The following is a 20,349-nucleotide window of genomic DNA, read 5'->3' as shown; positions in this document are numbered from 1 at the left end:
TAAAACTTAACATTCAAAGGCAAATACAGGTTCCATTACAATAAACAATCCAGAGTTACTGAATGGAACTTCCTGATAGCATGGTGGCTAGCTGATTACTGCTAGTTCTGATTGGTTGTTTCTGACTGAGCGGAGTAATTATGCAGAACAGGGAGGAGGTCGATTATTTTTTTAGAGATTATCTGTCTCATGTTAGGACAGCGAAAGTTTTAATGTGTATGTAAAATGTATTTTTTTAAGTTAGATGCTGCAGCTTTAAGCAGAGGTTTGGTGTGAGAGTCACTACCAGGTGGAGCAGAAGCGGCGCTCCGTCTGTGAAATATTACTACTTGTAGCGCGTAGCGGCGGTTCAACAGCGAGAGCAGAACCAGCGTCTTACATCGCAGCTTGAAGACTTAAATAATTTTGCGGGTTATTTGTTTAGCTTTCTGACCGTCATGCTAATCCGGGTGAGTGTTTGTAGCTGTGCGCTGCTTTTCTTGCTATCTGATCCTCCATATGTCTTTTTTGCTGCAGTGAGCCTCGATGTAGCCAAACTCCATTAAGTATGGCATTGTTTTTATGCCATATTAGATTCATCGTGTTGATGCATTTTGACCTGCTTCAATTTTCCGCCGCAACACGCAAACTTCCCCATTCACTCAGTGCGTTATAGTTCCACATCGCTTAGGATTTGTTGCTGCGCGTTTGTGCAAAGTGAAGGAAAGAGGAGACCAGCTGCACAGACAGGCTGCGAAATGAGATGCAGGTAATCGGTTTGTGTGATCGGCAACAAGAGACCGTGATCGGCCATCACCGATCATACACTTTTTCACGGAAATCGATTATGATTGGTGGCCAATCGATCAGCAACACTTCTATTAAGCACCAACTGAAAACTGAATTGTGGTCTTTAGTATTATGAGGTTTTTATTGTGTCTTTTAGTGTTCATCTAAATGATGAGAGTAAGAACAACATAATTAGCTCTAAAGGCTCTTGATATATTTTGTGTTTTTTATGTTTTATCCTTTGATAGTAAATTGTATTAGTGCAATTTGAATAGCATCACCAAATAACATTCCAATAAGTTATTTTAACATTTTGGAACACAGATCTTAACATTTTGGAACACAGATCAGATTCCATTAAAAATAAAAACTTTACATTTTTTATGTACAAATTTAATTGATTCTGTCTTTTTTTCTTTCTTTTTCTTCTCATTTTCCCTTCAACTTTGAACTTTTGTGGCTCCCACTTTGAAGAACGCTGCTTTACACCATAATCTCAACTTGGAAACTTGTGGCAATCTGCCGTGCCCAGAGGCAAACCGACCTCAGGCAGGATGAAGTCGGAATCGACCCACAACTTTTAGACCGCCAGGCTAAAAACCCAACTGCCTCAGTCACCTCCATGTTACTGGAAAACTTTAACGCATTAACCATCACCAGCAGACACATGCAGATTAAGTGGACATGTGGCTTTAATGCAGTCCAAAAATGAACAGTTAAACCTGCAGCATCTCCCCCACAGACTGAGCAGTTTAGCCTCCAACTCCAACCTGTTTCCCATCAGATGCTTCCCATTCAGCCAGTTTGATTTGCACAAACATTGCTTTAACTGAATAAACCACATTCATCGCTGTGGCTATATAGGGGAACTCGCGGTTAAATTAATTTAATAACTGCCACAATGAGTGGGCTGTGCACCTCCCCCATTTCCATGTACTCATATGATACACCAGGAAGGAACATAATAGCGAATGGAGGCTCTCTGCCAAAGCTGGGCTGTGGGTCGATGTGAAAGTTATTCGTAAAAAAACAGACAAACACTCTGAGACGGCATAAACTGTCTAACCCCTCCGCCTGGTCCTCCTAATTAGGTTGGCCTATTTAGATGAATAATAAGGATAAACAAAATGTATTCCATGTCTTGCTCAATGTCCTGCTGTATTAGTTAATGAGGTATGTACCCCATAAAACGTTTTCACGTTACATCGCTTGGCAACTAGTCACCATAACAAATTTTACTGGACGATAAATTGTCCCAGAGGTTAGTGCAATAAACGATAATATTGTTGTTTTGAGACCATTTTTAAGTAATATAATGTTAATAATGCAAGATCATCCTCTCCAATTTCAAAACATTTCATTTAGTAAAGAACATTTTACACTGGAACTGGGAATTATTTAATAAAGGGCCCAAAACAATATTTAAAGGGAAATAATAAACACACACAAGCGCAACATAAATAAAATGGACTAGATCACAAAGTCATAACTCTTCCAAAAATATGAATCATCAGAATGATTACTGGAACACACTTACCCCCAACCACCAACTTCAGTGTGTTTTATTGGGTTTCTTATGTGGCAAACCAAGACAAAATGATGCATGAATGAGTTTTTAAAATGTTTTCACAAACAAAAATCTGAAATGTGTTTAAACCTTGCAATTATGTAAATGTTACTTTTCAAAATTCAACTCTCAACACTTTCCAGAACATGTCACTCCAATGGTGAAACACGGTGGAGGAAGTATCATGCAGTGGGGCTGAAGTTCTGCATCAGGGCCAAAGAAAGCCGGTCAGGACAAAGAGAAGAGGAGAGCTTGAAAGATAATTCCGATTGTGTTTAGATCAAAAGCCTATTCAAGTGTCAGAATGGCCGAGTCAAAGTCCAAAACTAAGTTCTAATAAGTCTTTGCCAAGAATCATGATGTTCACAGATGCGCTCTGCCCAATCTGTCAGATGTTGAGTTATTTTACAAAGATGAATTAGCAAAGATAAGAAAAACCAGACGCAGTAAATCAGCCAGGGATATGAATACCAAGTATCTCTGTGACCCTGGTCGTTTAAGTCCACTCTGATGCATACACACACACACACACACACACACACACACACACACACACACACACACACACACACACACACACACATACACACACATGCACACCCACGCACGCACTCACATACACACACACGCAGTCGTACGCTACTATCCAACAGGGGACATTCCATTGACTTCCATTCATTTCTACAGCCTAACCCTAACCCTTTTCCTAACCCTAACCATCACATACCTAACCCTTTTCCTAACCCTAACCAAAAGTCAATTCACACCTTAGTCCTAACTGCAACCCCTGACCCTAAAACAGGGTCATTTCCAAGAGGGGACCTACAAAATGTCCCCTCTTCAACGGTGAGTCCCCTGTTGGTCAGTGTAAAATGACACGCATGTCCCCTGTTGGATAGTTACACATGAACACACCCGCACGCACACCCCCACACACACCCACACACACGCACACATGCACACACAGAGTTGTAATCTTCCAGCCCTTTACTTCATTGAGGCAACCATAACCTTCTCTTCTCTTTCTTTTATATTGCAGTACTGGATATATATTTAGCTTTTATTTTCAACTGCATCTTGATGAGTTATTTTCACACAGTAAATACAAAATGACATTGTTTCAGTTTATCTTTGCTCTGACTCATGAACCTTTGGTTCTTTGTGTGTGTCAGGACCTTGGAGGACAGAAATTGCACAAAAAATCTGAAAACTTTACTAATGTTCACATTTGACACAACTAAGCAGATGCTATTTAAACTCTTGCTGTGAGACGTATTTGCCTTTAGAGAATGACTCATGATTAAGAAGGATCTTGGGAAGTACAAGTTAATAAAAAACTGTAGACCTTCAGAACGTTAACTCCTCACAGAGACAAGCAAATTGTCTAATGGTTATGACAGTAACTGAACATACTGTGAAATCAGTTTTGCCTTTTGTTTTGACTGCTTTTTTGGATGTACAGCAGCTGAACCTGTTTCATTTGTGCGCCTTCACACCAGCCCTGTTTGGTCCGCTTCAGTCAAACTCTAGTTCCTTCAGCTAGAAAGTCTGGTTCATTTGGTACAAGCAAACTCCGATGTGGACCTAAATAGCGACTCTGTCCCACCTAAAAACCTTGGCCTTCGTTTGGTTGAAGTGAACTCTACTTCTGTTTGAATGACCACCAAGCAGACTGGAGAATATAACTTTCTGAGTAAACGTAACCAAAACAAGCGATGGCTCGTGGCCTTCTGCCAACGACAAAAGTGAAATCCTGCAACTGCTCAAATCTGACACCACTTGTTTCATGAAGAAGGACGTTGCGCTCAGTGTCGTCTTCAGAGGTTTTTGTGTCATTTTCTTTCAGAGGTTCCTGGTGCAGCGCCACCATGTGCGACGGGAGGGAATGGGTTTTTCAAAAGGTCTGGATAGTTTGACACAGTAGAACAGAGTGAAGGGAACTACAACAGCTGAACATGCAACAAGTGTTGCATTTTGACCCCCAATCAAAGAGAGTCTACCAGACTATCAGATGTGAAAAATCCTTTATTTTTAGCAGGCTGCTAGATCCAAACATGATTTCTGTTCTGCAGTACAAATAATTCAGATTTGTACATTTTTTTAAGAACATTATTCCAGAGGACTATATTTGTGTTTTTCTTAGATACAGTACACACTGAATAGAAGATAATATATTATTATGCAATACCAATAAATCCTAAAATGTTACTTCTTAGGATGTTTTTTCGCAAATATAGGTGTGTTTCCATGTTTTCCATCATTAAAAATTGTTATAAAAAATACTAAATCTTCATTTGGTAACACTTTATTTGAAGGGGTGTGCATAAGACTGACATGACGCTGACAAACATGACATAATATATGTCATGAACATAAAGGAGTCTTTATGAATGTTTATGACAGTTGTCATGAAGTGTCATTTGGTAAATAATGACACTTAATGCCAAGTTGCTCTAAAAGTTGCATTAAAAGTCCATTTAAAATGCCAACGCTGCATTAAATTGTCATTATTTAAAAAATCATGCAAAGTTGGCACTTTTAATGGACTTTTAATGCAACTTTTAGAGCAACTCTGCATTAAAAGTGTCATTATTTACTGAATGACACTTCATGACAACAGTTGTAAACATTCATAAAGATTTCTTCATGTTCATGACAGATATGTTTATGACAGTGTCATGTCAGTCTTATGCACATCCCTTCAAAAAAAGTGTTACCAAAATAAGAAATTAAAACCAAAGTGAATAAAAACATTCTACACACAATAATCGAGAAAATTTTCTTCCAGAAGTGCATTTAGATGATCAGACTCATAAACATTCACTAATAGTTACATTAAATTAAAAAAAATATGATACATTAAAACTTTGGTCATCTCTTAATATTTTTTAGTATTGGAGGTTTTCCTCCTGCGGTTGGCGCTCACTGCTCTGGGTGAATCATCATGTGATCCTCCTGACGGCTTTCAAGCAAAAGTGAGACAGTCTAACCAGTAAAAGATAGAAAAGATTATTTTGTTATCAGAAATTGGTGAATAAACTATTTACACTCCAGCACTAACCCTGTTGGGTAACTTTATTTAGTGGTTCTCTTGTGGCCATGGGAAACAAAAAATGTTAAAAAGTCTGTCATAAAAATATTTTTAATAGACTTAATAGACTTTTAAAAAAATAACTTTACAAAGCCTTACAAAGTTCATTTTGTTTGTGATTTTGATGTATAAAATTTTGAATCCCATGAAATACAACTTTTATTATGTTTTTCTTTTTCCCCAAAGCAACACAAATATTTGGTTTCCCGAATCAAATATACACAAATTAGATTTTTCCCAGCCTGAGAGTCTCCTGCCTGTGATTATCATTTCTTCACAGCCTTTCTGGGAGAAGCAGATCACAGTCTGTACTGTAGATTAACTCTCTATAGAAATCTCCTCTGACTGTGACAACACTGTTCCTGGTTTCTAGGGTTCAGACTCTGTGTGGTCCTGTGGGTGAAACAATCCCTGCTTAAAGGACAACCTGTCTAACCACCTTTACTTTGTTGCTCATTTTCTAATGACCCAGGTTTGTTGAGGTTTGACCCTCACAGGGGAGCCTGGGTAACTCTTTACTTCCTCTTTGTGCAACATTCATAGTAGGACGTCATAACAACTCATCAGCTTGTCTAACCTGAAAAGTTTGACCAGAGAGAGAGCAAATTTCCGTTATTGTTATCAATCAGTATTCTTTTACTGATCCTTAGATGTTTTCTGAATTTGGTGTTGTAATTATTGTTTTATGACTTCTTCAGTTCTTCAGGTTTGTGTTGGAACAGTGATACATAAATGTAGCGTTACATTTGAGACTGTATTGCTAATTGTCATTTAAACCTTTTCTAGCTGCAGTATGCAACTTTTCTAAAATATATATTTTCTCCATATTTATTAAAACTGTCACTATGTGGTGGAAGCATGGTATGAGAAGGATCATCTGTGAAAACCTCCTCCCAGTGCAGTCTGTAAAGATGTACCACTTCCACTGAAAAACAACCAATCAGAGCCAGAAGGGGTCCTGTCAGTCAACCTCATGTACACTGCTAAATGTACAAATGACGGAGAAGCAACTTGCCAGTACAGGCAAACCGTTTATCCGCTGTCATCGAAGGCCATGCTAACTAGCATTAGCAATTGTGGCAAGCTATGTTGTGGTAAACCACCTGTAGCTTAGCAGAAAGCAAGGAGGGCAGAAGAACAAGAGTGATTGACAATGCTAAGACCCTCCTCCTGGCTCTGATTGGTTGCTTCTGAGTGGTGAATTTCTGCAGTTAGTACTGGGAGCAATGGGAGAAGACAGTAAAGTTGGATTGTGTCACAAATTTTCTGTCTTATTCTGTCATGGCATAATGATCATTTTAACAAATATGTAAAGAACATATAGTTTTTATGAAATATACATAATTAATACAGGAAAAAAAATGGAATTTTGTTGTCTTGCACCGTCCACCTTAACCAAACTGTGATACTTGCAAAACCCACAGATTACCAAGATGTCCAATAAATTCATGTTTTCTGGTGAGCTTGCTCACCTGGTGTCAGTTTTAACCTTCTCCAGTGTTTAATGTTTCTATTAGACTGAACAGTGTATAATAGCAGGGTTTTCTCTAGCTGCTGAGCATGTGCTGCGATACTGTTAACGGCCTCTGGGCCCTGAGAGACGTCTAGCAGATGTTATCAGAACATATTCCATTTATCCTAGTTTTCCTCCTTCACAAACACTGGCCAGTGGAGCCTGTTGGTGGTTTTTGTGGTGTAGTTATTTGCACGGCTGACGTCTTCATCCCACTGAAACAAAGCTATCTTCTTTAAAAGCCATTCCCTTTCACAACTCGCTAATTAAGATTTAGTAATGTTCCTTTTGTGGTGAGGCAACAGAGCAGCACCAAGCTGAATCTCCTCTGTGTCAGCCACCATTCAGACCTCACTCCTATACTGAGATAATAAGCAATGGAATGCAGACAGGATATGAGGAGAGAGAGAGGAACTTCCAAATCCTCAAACCTTCAGATCTGCAAACAAGAAGCATATATTGATGTAGTCTTTGTATTTTTAATTTGGACACTATTCCAAACACCAACTTTAGGTATTTCAACCTGGAGAAACTCAGACGTAGAAAAGACGATTAAAGAGTTTAATGGCAAGAATGAACAACAATTCTTTGAAAATGAATAACAGTTCTTTGGCGCTCGGGCCCCGGCAGAAGATTTGAGCTGTTATTTGCTGAGAACTCGGGCGTACATCCCCGACGCCGATTAGGGATACTCTTCCCCCCGGGGCCCGACACTGGTGGTGGAGGTCAGAAAAGGATGACATCTTGGAGAGCTGAATGATGCTGGTGGAGGGGGGTTGAGCACGGCTGGAGAGCGGCTGGCGGCGTGGGTGTGGATGCACATAAACGGAGCTTGATTGATGATTGGACACGCCGGGTCGAGGTCCGGCGCTCAGGTTGGAGGCGGCGAGCATGACGCAGCGATTGGGTGGAGCAAGTGAGGCAACATCTCTGTTTGATTGTGAAGTCAAAGTCATCCTAAATGCATTATTACCCTCACACTCAACTCTAGTGTGGTCTCAACAAATGTTTTTTTTCCCACATGAGCCGTGGATCCCTGCAGCTCCTCCAGAGTTAACATGGAGCCCTTCCCTGCTTATTTATTGCATGTGTTTCAAAAGAACATGTCAGTTATTAGCTCTTCACATGAGCCCAGTTACAACATGTGCACCAAGTTCATTAGCTATGAAGGATTTTTTTTTTCTTTTTTTTTGCGCTAATCTAAGGACTGTTAATGTCTAACAAGTTAACTAACATGGAAGATTAAACTGATGGAAATGAAAACACATCTGATAAATGAAAGCCAACACACTCACATTCCAGGGCAGATGAAGGCAAATCAGCAGACTGTCTTTCACTGATTCAGAGAGAACGATTAGATTAGATAGAACACCTGGATGTGAGCGCTACCTCTGTGTGAAAAACATTACTTTTATAAAATACCCTTAAGACTAAAGCTTTAACACCCTTCTCTAGTCAATACTGTACGTATTGTTTATACTGAGAATAAATTAGTCACATGTAGACTCTTTGCATTAATTAGTATTTATGGCAGTAGTTTGTTATTTATTCAGGCTAAAATAAAACTACACACGGTGTTGTGGTGGCGCAGGGGTCAAGCACAACCCACGTAAAGAAGCCTTTTGAATCCCGGCCTAGTGACCTTTGCTGCATGTCTTCCCTCTCTCATTACCTACTTTCCTGTGTGAGCACTTTCAAATAAAGGACACTAGAGCCAAAAAATACTTTAAAAAAAAAAAAATTCATTGTGTTCCAATTTTCTGCCTAATCCACCTGGAGTTGAACCGGTTATGAAGAACCAATCCATGCATGAACATTCCTTCAACTTGCTGTTCACGATGAAGACTTGGAACCTTTGAAGATGAAGGAAAATTTTTATGCAAAAACATTGAGCATCTGACATTTTTCAATATTTATGACCAAAAACTGAAACTGATCCATTTGGATTTTTTAAGTTTTTTTTCTACTTTTTGGACCATTTTTTCCTGGTCATAAAGAAAAAACAAAGGTTAGATCAGACCTAAAAAAATCTAACTCAACCTGGCTATTTTAAAATGCTACTAATTAAAAATATTTCCAGACCTCTGACTGCAGTTCTTCAAGGATGAGTATGAAGCCAAAATGGTAACAGTTTAGAAAGATATTGAAAAGAGATTTGGCATTAAAAAATAAAACACTGTTAAATCAGACATTGAAAAAAAATCACTTGCGTAGATTAAAAAAAAAAAAGGCTCCTTCACAGACCTTTCATTTTATGTGTCCAGTGCAGAGGGACGACATTCCAGGTCCAGTCAGAAGGCTGAAGGAAGCTGGCTTAAAAGGTTACTCCACTCTTTAGATGTCCTAAGAAAAGTGTGTCAGGGTTGATTTAATGGTCCCGGTGCAAAACAAGCCCAAACCAAAAGCCCTTCAGTACTGTGCTCAACATTATTTTGACTTGGCTCTGGGGTGTATGTTTTTGTTTCAATAAATATGATTATGAACTGAAATATCCTCTTTAACTCTTTGAACACTTTGTTACAGAAATCTACTTCTTTACCTGTATAGAGTTTATTCAGAGCACACTGTAAAAAAAGTCAGTAAATTTACAGTAAAAAAATGGTAAAAGACCAACAGTTTTTGACCGTCATATTCAAAAACATTTCATTAACGTAGAAATTGAATGGAACTACCGTAAGTCGAAACTGCAAAAAAAGTCAGTAAATTTACGGTAGAAAATTGTGAAACACCAACAGTTACTGACCATAATATGCAAAACATTTTGTTACCGTAGAAAATACATGGAATTACCGTAAGTCAACACTGCAAAAAAACTCCGTAAATTTACAGTAAGAAAATTGTGAAATACCAACGGTTACTGACCGTAATATTCAAAGCATTATACTACCGTAGAAAATACATGGAATTATCATAACTCAATAAACATATATCCTAAGTAATTTTGACAGTCATGAATGTAGAAAATACACAAATATATTGTAAAAATATAAGTAATTGTAAAGTTCATTAAAAAAATATTGTAATATTGCCAGCAGTTAATTACCCTAAACTTAACAGTACTAATCAGCCAAAATTACTAATTTTGCTGATATTTATATCTACAATGTAAAACCGTAAACAAGACTGCAAAAGTAAATTTTACAAAGAACAGAATGCTGGTGTGATATTTTGGTTTCTTTTTTAATAATGCCTGTAATACACCAAATTGAAATCTCAACAGTAGACCAGGCATTGATCTGGCAACCCACCAATAGCAAAGCAAACTCCTACAGCCAACGCCACCATCATTTATGAGAATATTTGATTAAATTATGCATTTGAGATTAATTTTATGCCAACCATAGATTTCTTATACTGTATGTTAGCCCCTCTTGCTTGGATGAAACTGAAGTTGGTTTCCAATTGCTGCTTCCAATTTGGGAAATGGCTAAAGGGCAATTCCACCTAATTTTACCCTACCATCAGCATCTTTGATTTACTCTAGCTAAAAAACTACAACACCTAGACTCTTCAAATCTGGACTAGATTATTCTCAACTTATATCAAAATATTTAAAACCAAGTGTGGGATTTGTGAAACCTTTATCTGATTTGTGAAACTTCAATAAAGAACAATTCTAGTGTTATCCAAAATCATACAAGTTGTGAAGTTGCCCCTCATTGAAGTTTCACAAATCCCACACTTGGTTTAAAATATTGTGCTATTAGTAGAGAATACTCTAGGGAATACTCTAGAGAGTTTGTCATTTTGTTATTGTGATATGTAGCAGGGTTTACAGTAAATGGAGACTGTTATTTGTCATGTAAACAAATAATTATCTAGTTTGTATTGCTGCTTGATCCTTCAGCATCAGCAGCAAGTTTCTTTTAACTCTGTTCCTGTAGTTGAGTGTGGCTCAGGAAACTGTGGTGTCCTGAACTCAACACAGTAAAGTCACAGTGCGCTAGCAAGGGCTGCTAACTAGCAGGTGCTAGCTCAGGGTGCTGAGAGCCCAGTAGGCCTGGTCCTTGTCCGGATGCAGCTACTGTCTTTGAAATCAAGTTTCTGGTATTTTTGCACGTTCAGGAAGAGGAGAAGGAAACACATTTCTGCATCACATGTGAGTCCCTTTCACAGTTTTAACTGAAGTTAGCTAACTTTAACCAACTGATAAAGAAATGTGTAATTTCTGAGCCATGCTGTTTATGTACATGCACTGCAGCTAGATATTTTTACTATATGGAACATTTCATTTTCTCAGATGCAACACTTCCATTAATGTTTCTGTAGGAACCACTGCATAGATTATATTTCTGGTCTACTTTAGACTGCATGTGCTTAAAGTTATTGTTACTGGCAGAAGCAACTTTTTCAAGTTTGGTTCAGTAATTAATTTGAATTACTTTGAGTGTGAGATGTTCATGCATGCAAGTTAAATCTGTGAAGATCACGTTAGCTTTTGTTTCAATACTTGGAAGTATAAAGCTTGGCATCAGAGCTAATATTTAATATTTTCTTTTGACTTCTTGACTCTCACCCCCAAAATACTTGCACTAAAGTCACTGGGTCCATGACAGTTGAAGAATTTTAAGATAAGAGAATTTAAATATTAATATTTTACAGTTTTTCTCAGTTTGGGTGCATTTCTCAGAACAGAATTGAAATTCTTAAAGCTACCTGTTCAATCTTCAAATTACTGTGTCACTTCTGCCTGCACAACAAAAAATGAGTTTCTCATTCCTTTCGCAAGTTTTGCTTTTGTACATCCTGTAACTGATTATGTGCACTTTTCCCCCGTTGTAATTTGCTTTTATCATGCTGATCAAAATATGTTAAATGTGTCTGTGTTGAATTCTCAACTTCCAAAACAGTATAAGTTCATTGTGTAAGTCTTAACATGCATAAGTTGTCATAATGTCAATCATATTTTAATTAATTTATAATTGACACTTTTCTAAATCTGTCCTGAATTGATAAATTGCTCCCAAGTGATTCCTGAGTTTCTCTAACAGGTCAGTGTATGAACCATTAGCTCATCCAACGATCAACCAGTTTTCTGAAACAGATTGAAGGTGCATCTTGTGAACCATCAGTTGGCAACAATATGGTCTATATAGCCAGAACACAACACAATGTTATATTTCTGAGAACTGATGAACAAGTATCTGGACAGAGTGAACAGCCAGAGAGAACAAGAGAAGTGAGGCTGAGGAGGAAATAGTTGGGAGGGAAGCAGAAGAAGAGTTTTGGTTGCCAGAATTTTACCGTATTCTTAAAAAACGGTAAAACACTGCATTTTTAAAATACGGTAAAAACCTGGCAGTTTGGTTGCCAGAATTTTACCGTATTTCTAAAATACGGTAAAAACCTGGCAGTTTTGGTTGCCAGAATTTTACCGTATTTTTAAAATACGGTAAAATACTGCATTTCCAAAATATGGTAAAAAACTGGCAGTTTTGGTTGCCAGAATTTTACCGTATAAAGACGGTAAGATTCTGGCAACCACAGCTGCCAGTTTTTTACCGTAAATTGAGGCGTTTTTTTTTTTTTTTACAGTGCACTTTATTGCAACATCTTTGAGTGAAACTGATCAACATTCCCTTTGTTGGATTAGAGTAATAGACTGCACACTGTATATCTTTCTTGCTGACTGATAATAGAATCTAACAATATATTTCTCCCAAAAGAGACAGGAAATTATTTCTACTCTTAGAACATTACATCTGATCCTTGAGACACTACTATATCCTGTATTACAGAAAAGCACCAAATCCGCTTAAAAACAGAAACTCGTGGTTGCTGGAGGGGAGTAAGATAAACAAAGCCAAGACATAACAAAACCTTGAATGAAAGGTAAAAAAACAGACCCTGAAGCTAACATTAACAGTAGATAGAAAGGAACACTAATCTAAGGAAGATCAATATACAAGAATACACAAGAAAATAAAGTCTAACCACCTACAAGTCATGAAAGTCCCCCACATCCACAAATTCCCCAAAGAGTCTAGGCATAAGGAACAAAACCAAACCCAAACCAGGTGGGCACCGGGGGCTTCCAAAGGAGGGCCACAAGGAAAACAAAAAAATAACAGGCCTGGCATGTGGAGGGGGTATGGCAGGGAAGGCAAGAAAACAACAAAACCAAACCAGAGTTTAGATGGACAAGCTGATTCCATGACCATCGTGTTCCTGTTCTTTACAGGCCTGGAAACTCTGCTGACCTTTGACCTATAGGAAATCTTTTGGCTTTTGTCAAGAGGAAGATGAGCGACACCAGACCCAGCAATGAAGATAAGCTTAAGCCAGCTATCAAAGCAGCCTGGGCTTCCATTACACCTACAGGCTGAGCTCCTCCATGCCACGGCGCATTGATGCAGTAATTCATATAGGACAGTCGTTTCCAAACATTTTCATCCAGACGGCTTCCCGCCACCCCCTCCCCCCTGCAATGGCATGGCGCCCCACCCCCTCACCCCCAGGGGGCATGCCCCACAGTTTGGGAACCTCTGATATAGGAGATGCAACCAGGTCACAGTGCAGAGAAATGAACTGACCTGACAGAAGCCTGATGTTTGTGCTCAAAACATCCATCTTTACCTATATGCCAGGGTCATTAAACTTTCAAAAAATAAAAGCTTAAAACATTTTTACACTGAGTAAAAATGTTTTACTCTGCATCATGAATTTCTATAATATGGCCATTTCCCTTTCTGAAATGACTGTCAAGAAATACTGCATTTTAGACAATATTCACTATTTTTTAGATGCACGTGTGTGTGCACTTATTTCCTTAAATTTCACTAAACAAACTAATCCAACTGGAGTTTAACTACAGCTGTCCTTTTAATTATATTAAATTATGTACCGTTTTACCAAGTTTTTATACTCTAACTGTAATACTCTATCTTGCAGTGAGGGCGTGACATGCTGCACTGAATTTGGGTGGAATTTTTGAAGAACTGAAGAAATTACAATCACCAAAATAAAACCCAAACTTTAAAGAGTTTTGCTAAGAGATGTGTGCAATGTGTGGAATGACAAGAAATGTGAAAGCAGTGCTGAGGTGGATGTTGGCTGATATGGAAACTCACCTATGATGCAGATGTAAAAAGCTGCAATGATGTCCGCCTCTCTGGAGAGCCTCGAAGCAAAGGGGTCACCACGCAGGAGATAATGGGGGACGTATGCAGCGTATGGCCATGTTGTGTTCTCCATCACTGCTATCAGTGGGGAATGTCCTGTGAAGTGAAAGGAAGAAGGTTGAAACAATAGAAGAGCTTACTCAAATAGAAAATGGCTCACAAAGACAAGGTTTCAGGTAAGCATTGCAGAAAAGCAACACTTCCTGTTCTGGCTCTGCTGCATAGATCAACGCATGAGTCTCTTTTTTTTATCTAAATAAAAAACAACCAACTTTAAAAAATCTGATGCCACAAGTGTCAATAAGTAGCGAAAAAGGAAATGACTGCTAAACTCGTGTTCTATACAGGGACCAATTAACTTTTTTCACTTCCGATGCCGATACCAATATCTGAAGTTTAATATCCCCTGATTCTGATCTGATGCAGAAAAACAACAGAATTGTCTTAAAACGCTTATTTTTATGGTGGGGTTTTTATCACAGGCATAAATGTACTGAATTACAAATGTATTCAATAACTCTGTAGAGTACAACACACTCTAAAGCACAGAAAGCTTCACCAACATGTAAAAACAACACAACTTGAATTTGTTCACTCAGCATGATTATCAGAATAGCCAATTTAAAGACAAATTTAAGAAACAAACATGCAAAAATAAACTGGAACAAACTTTCTTTCAAATGGTTCATGCAGTGCAATTAGAAATTCTAAATATATTATAAAATAAATTAAGCCCGACGTTTAAAAGCATAAAATTAAACTAAATAGATCTGCTCTTATGTTTCGAGCACATCGATACCAGATGTAGAATTGATCAATATCGGGGCCAATGCAGATATTAATATCAGATTGGTGTTGCTCTACTTCTATACAGGAACTGGATTTTATAGATATGACTGCAAGATGGGTGTTTTCAATTTTTCTTCCACAGAAGCAAAAATACAAATTAAACAAAGAAATATTAGAATTTTACTGTCTAAATCAGTGCAATATGTTTTGTATGTTTTTCCATATGGTGTATCAGATTAATTAACATGGTTGCTCTTTCAAGTTGAAAAACAACAACGTAAAGGTGAGTTCAGCTAGTTAGCAGCTGCTCTTAATTGGCATCTGGTGGAAGTAATCTTGTATAAGAAGGATCTTATACAAGATCATATAACATTTTATACTTATTATAAGTTATAAATATCTTCTAACAGCCTGCTTGGTATTCACATGTACATTTGAACCGCAAACGTAGTTCACTTCAACCCAACTGAGACCAAGGTTTCTGGCAGAGTTCACTTATTTGGTCCGCATCAGAGTTCATCCACTCCTCCCCAAACGAAGCAGATTCTCTAGGTAAACAAACTAGAGTTCGATTAAAGTGGACTAAACACGACTGGTGAGAAGACAACCTTTCAGATTTTGGTAATAATCTTCTTCCTTCAACTTCACAGTTAAGTATCATTTGGTTTTGGACTTTGATTGTTATTTGAAAATGTGGGGGTTGGGGGGAATTACAAGAGTCAATATTTTGGAAGAATACAGCTTCTAATTTGGTCTTCACCATTTTATGTCATATCTCTACCAGAACCCGGAACGTCACGGCTCCATTGTTAAATTGTAAGTCGCTTCTCCACCATTATTATATTGAGCAGCATGTACAAGAGCATGATTGATGGCGCTAAGACCCTCCTCATCAACCCTTATATCTGAAACAGCTTCCACACGAAAAGATGCTTTACAGAAGTCTTGGAACAAAAACAATGAAAACACTGCAACCAAACATTCACAGGTATAGACTGCAAACATACACACACATGCACACGCACACCTACACACAAACACAGAGAGAGAGAGAGAGAGAGAGAGAGAGAGAGAGAGAGAGAGAGAGAGAAACACAAGGACCTTGCATGACTATTTAATTTTCTTTTGGGATTGATCAAGTATTTTTGAGTTGAACTGACTTGATCGTCTATGGACCTGCAAACGGCCACAAAGGAGAAACATTCTCTACTGTCTGTAATGGAGATGTGCTAAACCACAACATTAAAGGTAACAAATTAATGAAAAACAAAAAAGTAACAGTAACACAATCTGAAACATCTACACCTGATAACAGTGAAAAACAGGAAAGTATTACCACTATATGAAAATAAATTAGAATAATTTAAAAAAATAGTTTGAAAATAGGTCAAAACTACAACATCGTTTTAAGGCCTTTGTGGATAAAAGAAAAGGGTGGAGTAAATCTCTGCAAAAAACATAGAAATTTTGAGATCAATCTGAGAAATTTTCTAGAAAAAGCAAGGATATTTTTGAGCTCCAAAAGCTGAAAATTTGTTAGAAAAAAAGTTTGAGATTAATTTCAGAACGTGGAAAATAATGAGTTTCAAAAGGTGAACATTTTCTGGGAACTTTTCACATAATAAATCTTTTAAAAAATAAAATAAAATAGGAAAACAACATGCCGTGCCGTCATCCTCCTACACCATCTCCTCCATGCCTAACCAGACCCCAAAAGCACTCGCCACACATGCATAAAGGAAGAAATTGAAATTAGTCTGTTTTTAACCAATTTGTAGACAAGCAGTTTGTTTACTTGCAAAGTAAACACTAAGTGTCTATGGAGAGGTAAAGTGCTGATCAGACCCCAGGGCAGGATCACAATCTGCTCTATTAAACTGTGTGTATCCAAGACTAAACCGAGAGATCACAAGATTAATCAAACATTCTTCTTTCAGTTCATTTATTTCCACGTGTCTAATGTGATCACAGTACAGTGAGGTACTGCTGATCGCCGGCCAAATTCCTCCAGCCCTCTGACATCTCAACATCAGACCAGCCAATGCTGTAAACATTCCCACACAGTTGATGTTTGCCAAAAGGTTTAGAGTTTCTTATTTACGCCAAAGTGTCGGTGAGTGGAAATTCTATTTACAGTTTTCCTCAGTTGATAAGCCTGTCGCAATAAGCAATAAATCAATTAATCGCGTGATGGATTAAAATGAGCTGATATTTTTAGCTGCAAGTGTGTTTTATTTCAGTTTTATTGATGTTTTTTTGTGGATATTTGAAAAATCTTGAGTTACAGTCTTAAGCGTTCAGTACAAAATTAAAGTTTATGGGTCTTTGAGAGGATGAACCTGCATCATTGTGCCACTATATCAATATTTCACTTGGAAATGGTCTCAATACAGCAATGTTATAGTTTATCACAATGATTGCAGGAATAATTTATTGTCCAGAAAAATGTATCATCGTGACAGGCCTACGAATTGATTTGGTGCATTTTTCACATCAATATTAAAATTAACACAACAGCCAGTGCAATCCTGAAAACAACAAACACAAACTGCAAAATCAAGTTGATAACCTGCAATAGTTTTACTCTCTCAAAATGGATAGTTCATCAATAAGTGTCAGCATCATCAAAATGAAAGGACCAGACACCATTATTTATTAACATGTTATTTAAATGGCTTTATCGTTATGACTCGTCACTCTGTGATTTCCAATATGAAAAAAAAAAAACAGGTCTCAGTTCCATCCATCCATCCATTTTCTTGCACCCTTGTCCCTTAGTGGGGTCAGGAGGGTTGCTGGTGCCCATCTCCAGCTAATGTTTCGGGCGAGAGGCGGGGTCACCCTGGACAGGTCGCCAGTCTGTGGCAGGGCGGTCTCAGTTCCAATACCTGAATATGCTCAAGAAACCAATACACAGTATTTACACAGCCTTTTGAATTATGGTTAAAGTTAGACATTTTCAGGAAAGAACAAGAAAGGAAAAAATTAAATTGATAGATTTGTTTGGAATTGTATGGAAAAAACTGGCACAGGGCCAAATGGATTTACAATTTGTGAGGCTTGAAACTGATAAAGTGATGAGCAGAAATGACTGAATGTTGTGGAGGTTCAGTTAACATCAAGAAAACAATTGAGAAAAACAATAAACATATAAATAACCTGGTCATATGTATATCCAACTCCATATTAATAACACTGAAAGTGCAAACACGTACAGACTTCCGAATGCAGAAGACCATAGCAGAATGACTCAACTTTACCTGAACCTGTCTGAGGACAATGTTAACAAAAACAAGGCTGTTATCACACCTGGTAGTCCAGCAGACTCAGTTCGATTGGAGACTAAAATTTCTATGAACTATTCTGCCCCTGGCCTGTGGTGGCGCTGCACAAACATTACTGAAAGAAATGACACAAAAACCTCTGAAGAAGACTCTGAGCACAACTTCCTCCTTCGTGAATGCAAACAGGAATGGAATGACATCAGAATTTTGAGACTTTAAGACACAGACCATTTCTCCTGCTAGCCTTTGTTTTGGTTGGATTTACCAGAATGCTTTACGCCTTAAGAGACAAAAGCTGATGCCTTAAAGCTCAGACCCTCTTTATTTGCAAAATGAAGTAAAAATCATTAAAGGTAAAGTAAAAAAAATAGGAGACAGAAAAATGTAAAAATAACACAGAATGACAAAAGAAATTGTGAGGAAAAACAAAAATTAGGAGACAAAAACGCATCAATAAGTAAATGGGATAAAACTGTAACATTCATATGACATGCTTAAATGTGTAATTTGTCGAAACAAAACTGGCAAAATAAATATGAATGTCAATTAAATTTTAAGACAAGGTAAAATTCACAGTTTTTAAAATTAATTGTTGCATTTTAAATGTTTTGATTTATTTATTGGGCTGTTTAAATAATTCTGTCAGTTTCTGACAGAATTATGTGCCTATGGCACAGTTTCTGTGCCATAGGCACTAACAGATGTAGAGATAAATCCTCCATGTGTCAGAAAAGTTTATGCCAGCTTGTCAATTTCATCCTGACTGTTAAAGCCCAAACCCTCAGGGTGAATGACTCACACAGTTTAGTCTGAAGTGTCAAAGTGACACCAGGACAAAACAGTCTGCAATTTCTCACTTTTTAAAATGCCAGAAGAAAAGTTTACACTGGGAAAACAGCTTTTTTTACTTTTCTTTTTTTTAGTCATACGTATGAAAGTGAGCAGAGCTCACCAACCACATAACTCTTGTGCAACTCAGGGAAAGGGCAGTTAAAGTTCAGGGTGATTAAAAACTGAAACTCAGACACCTCTGAAGTGAGTGAGGTGTATTTTAAGGCTTTTGATAAAGAGAAAAGACTAAAAGGTCATCGCATTGTTAATTAGGTTCATTATATTTACACTGCTGAATCTGTGTTTGTGACACACAATAAGTGTGAACAGCCTGGTATTGGCAGTGGATGTCACTCAAGAGATCCAAGTATAAGGACTTAGAATTTTATCACAATATTTTATGGTGTTATTGTGATAACAAACTTAATTTCTTTAAATTAATGTAAAACATTTTAAGGTCTTAATCTTGCATAAATTGATTTAACATGTAAGGATGCCCAGCCACCCTGTATTTTAATACTACATATTTCTAACACCATCTATTCTAGCTGTTTCTTAGTGCAACCAGCTACATGTCTTTGTTTACACAATTTCCAAATTATCTGGATTTGCCAGTCACATTTGCAACATAAAAACATTAACTGTTTTTGCAATTGCGCTACTGATTAAAAACATATTAATCCCAGGAGTAATTACCTGCACAATCGTAAACAGCGGCCAACCTTAATAACTAATCTCTGCCTTCCTAATTATATTTTTATATACATATATAAAATATTGCCTCTTAAGTTTTAAAGGTCATTCGACAGTAGAGATATTAATTTTAAACCCATGCAAAGTTGACAACAGTCGTGAACACAGAGAGCCTTCCCTCAGTGGAATCAATTAGTCTGTGTCAGTATGAGTTAATGCCTGGTCACACCTGGGCTTTAAACCAGGGGATCGACTGGGACCACAGGGGGAGCCTAACCGCTTGGTGCAGAAATGCAGCAGAAGACGCTTATCAAACATCTATAAGTTTGATGCAGTAAAAGCTAGTGTTACCGGTAACAAATAGAAACAAATACTTAAAACGATGTCACTAAAGGCAGAGATGAGGGAATGAAAACACAAAGTGGTGTTTCTGGATTCACTCTTTGCTGGTGTGATGGTGGAGTTAAAGAGGCAAAGAGCGGAGAGTGAGAACGCAGAAGCTGGAAGTCTTTACTCAAGTCAAGGAGCCGAGATAACCAGTCTGATTTATCTATTGAATAATCTTTATTGGCTGGATTTTATTGTCTATCTTTCTCTATTTTTGTGTTATCTAACAGCCTTAATAAATCTGAAGTCAAGGCTGAAGTATTTTTGGGGGACATTTTTATCTTTTCCAAAGTAGGACTCCTATA

The 20,349-nt window shown here is 37.6% G+C and overlaps 1 protein-coding gene across 3 annotated transcripts in view; it reads right to left on the bottom strand.

The window, feature by feature from the left end:
- opn5 (opsin 5) overlaps positions 1–20,349 on the bottom strand; it is a 53,283-nt gene that overhangs the window by 28,915 nt on the left and 4,019 nt on the right. For 2 of the 3 annotated variants that reach the window (XR_532518.3, XM_008398572.3), the window contains exon 2: positions 14,010–14,156. Coding sequence is in view for 2 of the 3 variants with exons in the window: in XM_008398572.3 (XP_008396794.1) it covers positions 14,010–14,133 (124 nt within the window). In the remaining variant the exon portion in view is untranslated. Of the gene's footprint in view, positions 1–9,183; positions 9,283–14,009; positions 14,157–20,349 lie in introns of those variants that run through there. The other variant, XM_008398573.2, reaches the window with a different exon arrangement.

This window comes from Poecilia reticulata, chromosome 21 (genome assembly GCF_904066995.2).
Source record: "Poecilia reticulata chromosome 21, P_reticulata-male-v2, whole genome shotgun sequence".
Classification (NCBI taxonomy): Eukaryota; Metazoa; Chordata; class Actinopteri; order Cyprinodontiformes; family Poeciliidae; genus Poecilia; species Poecilia reticulata.
The sequence above is the reverse complement of the archived record's forward strand: the minus strand, read 5'-3'. Positions and strand labels throughout refer to the sequence as shown.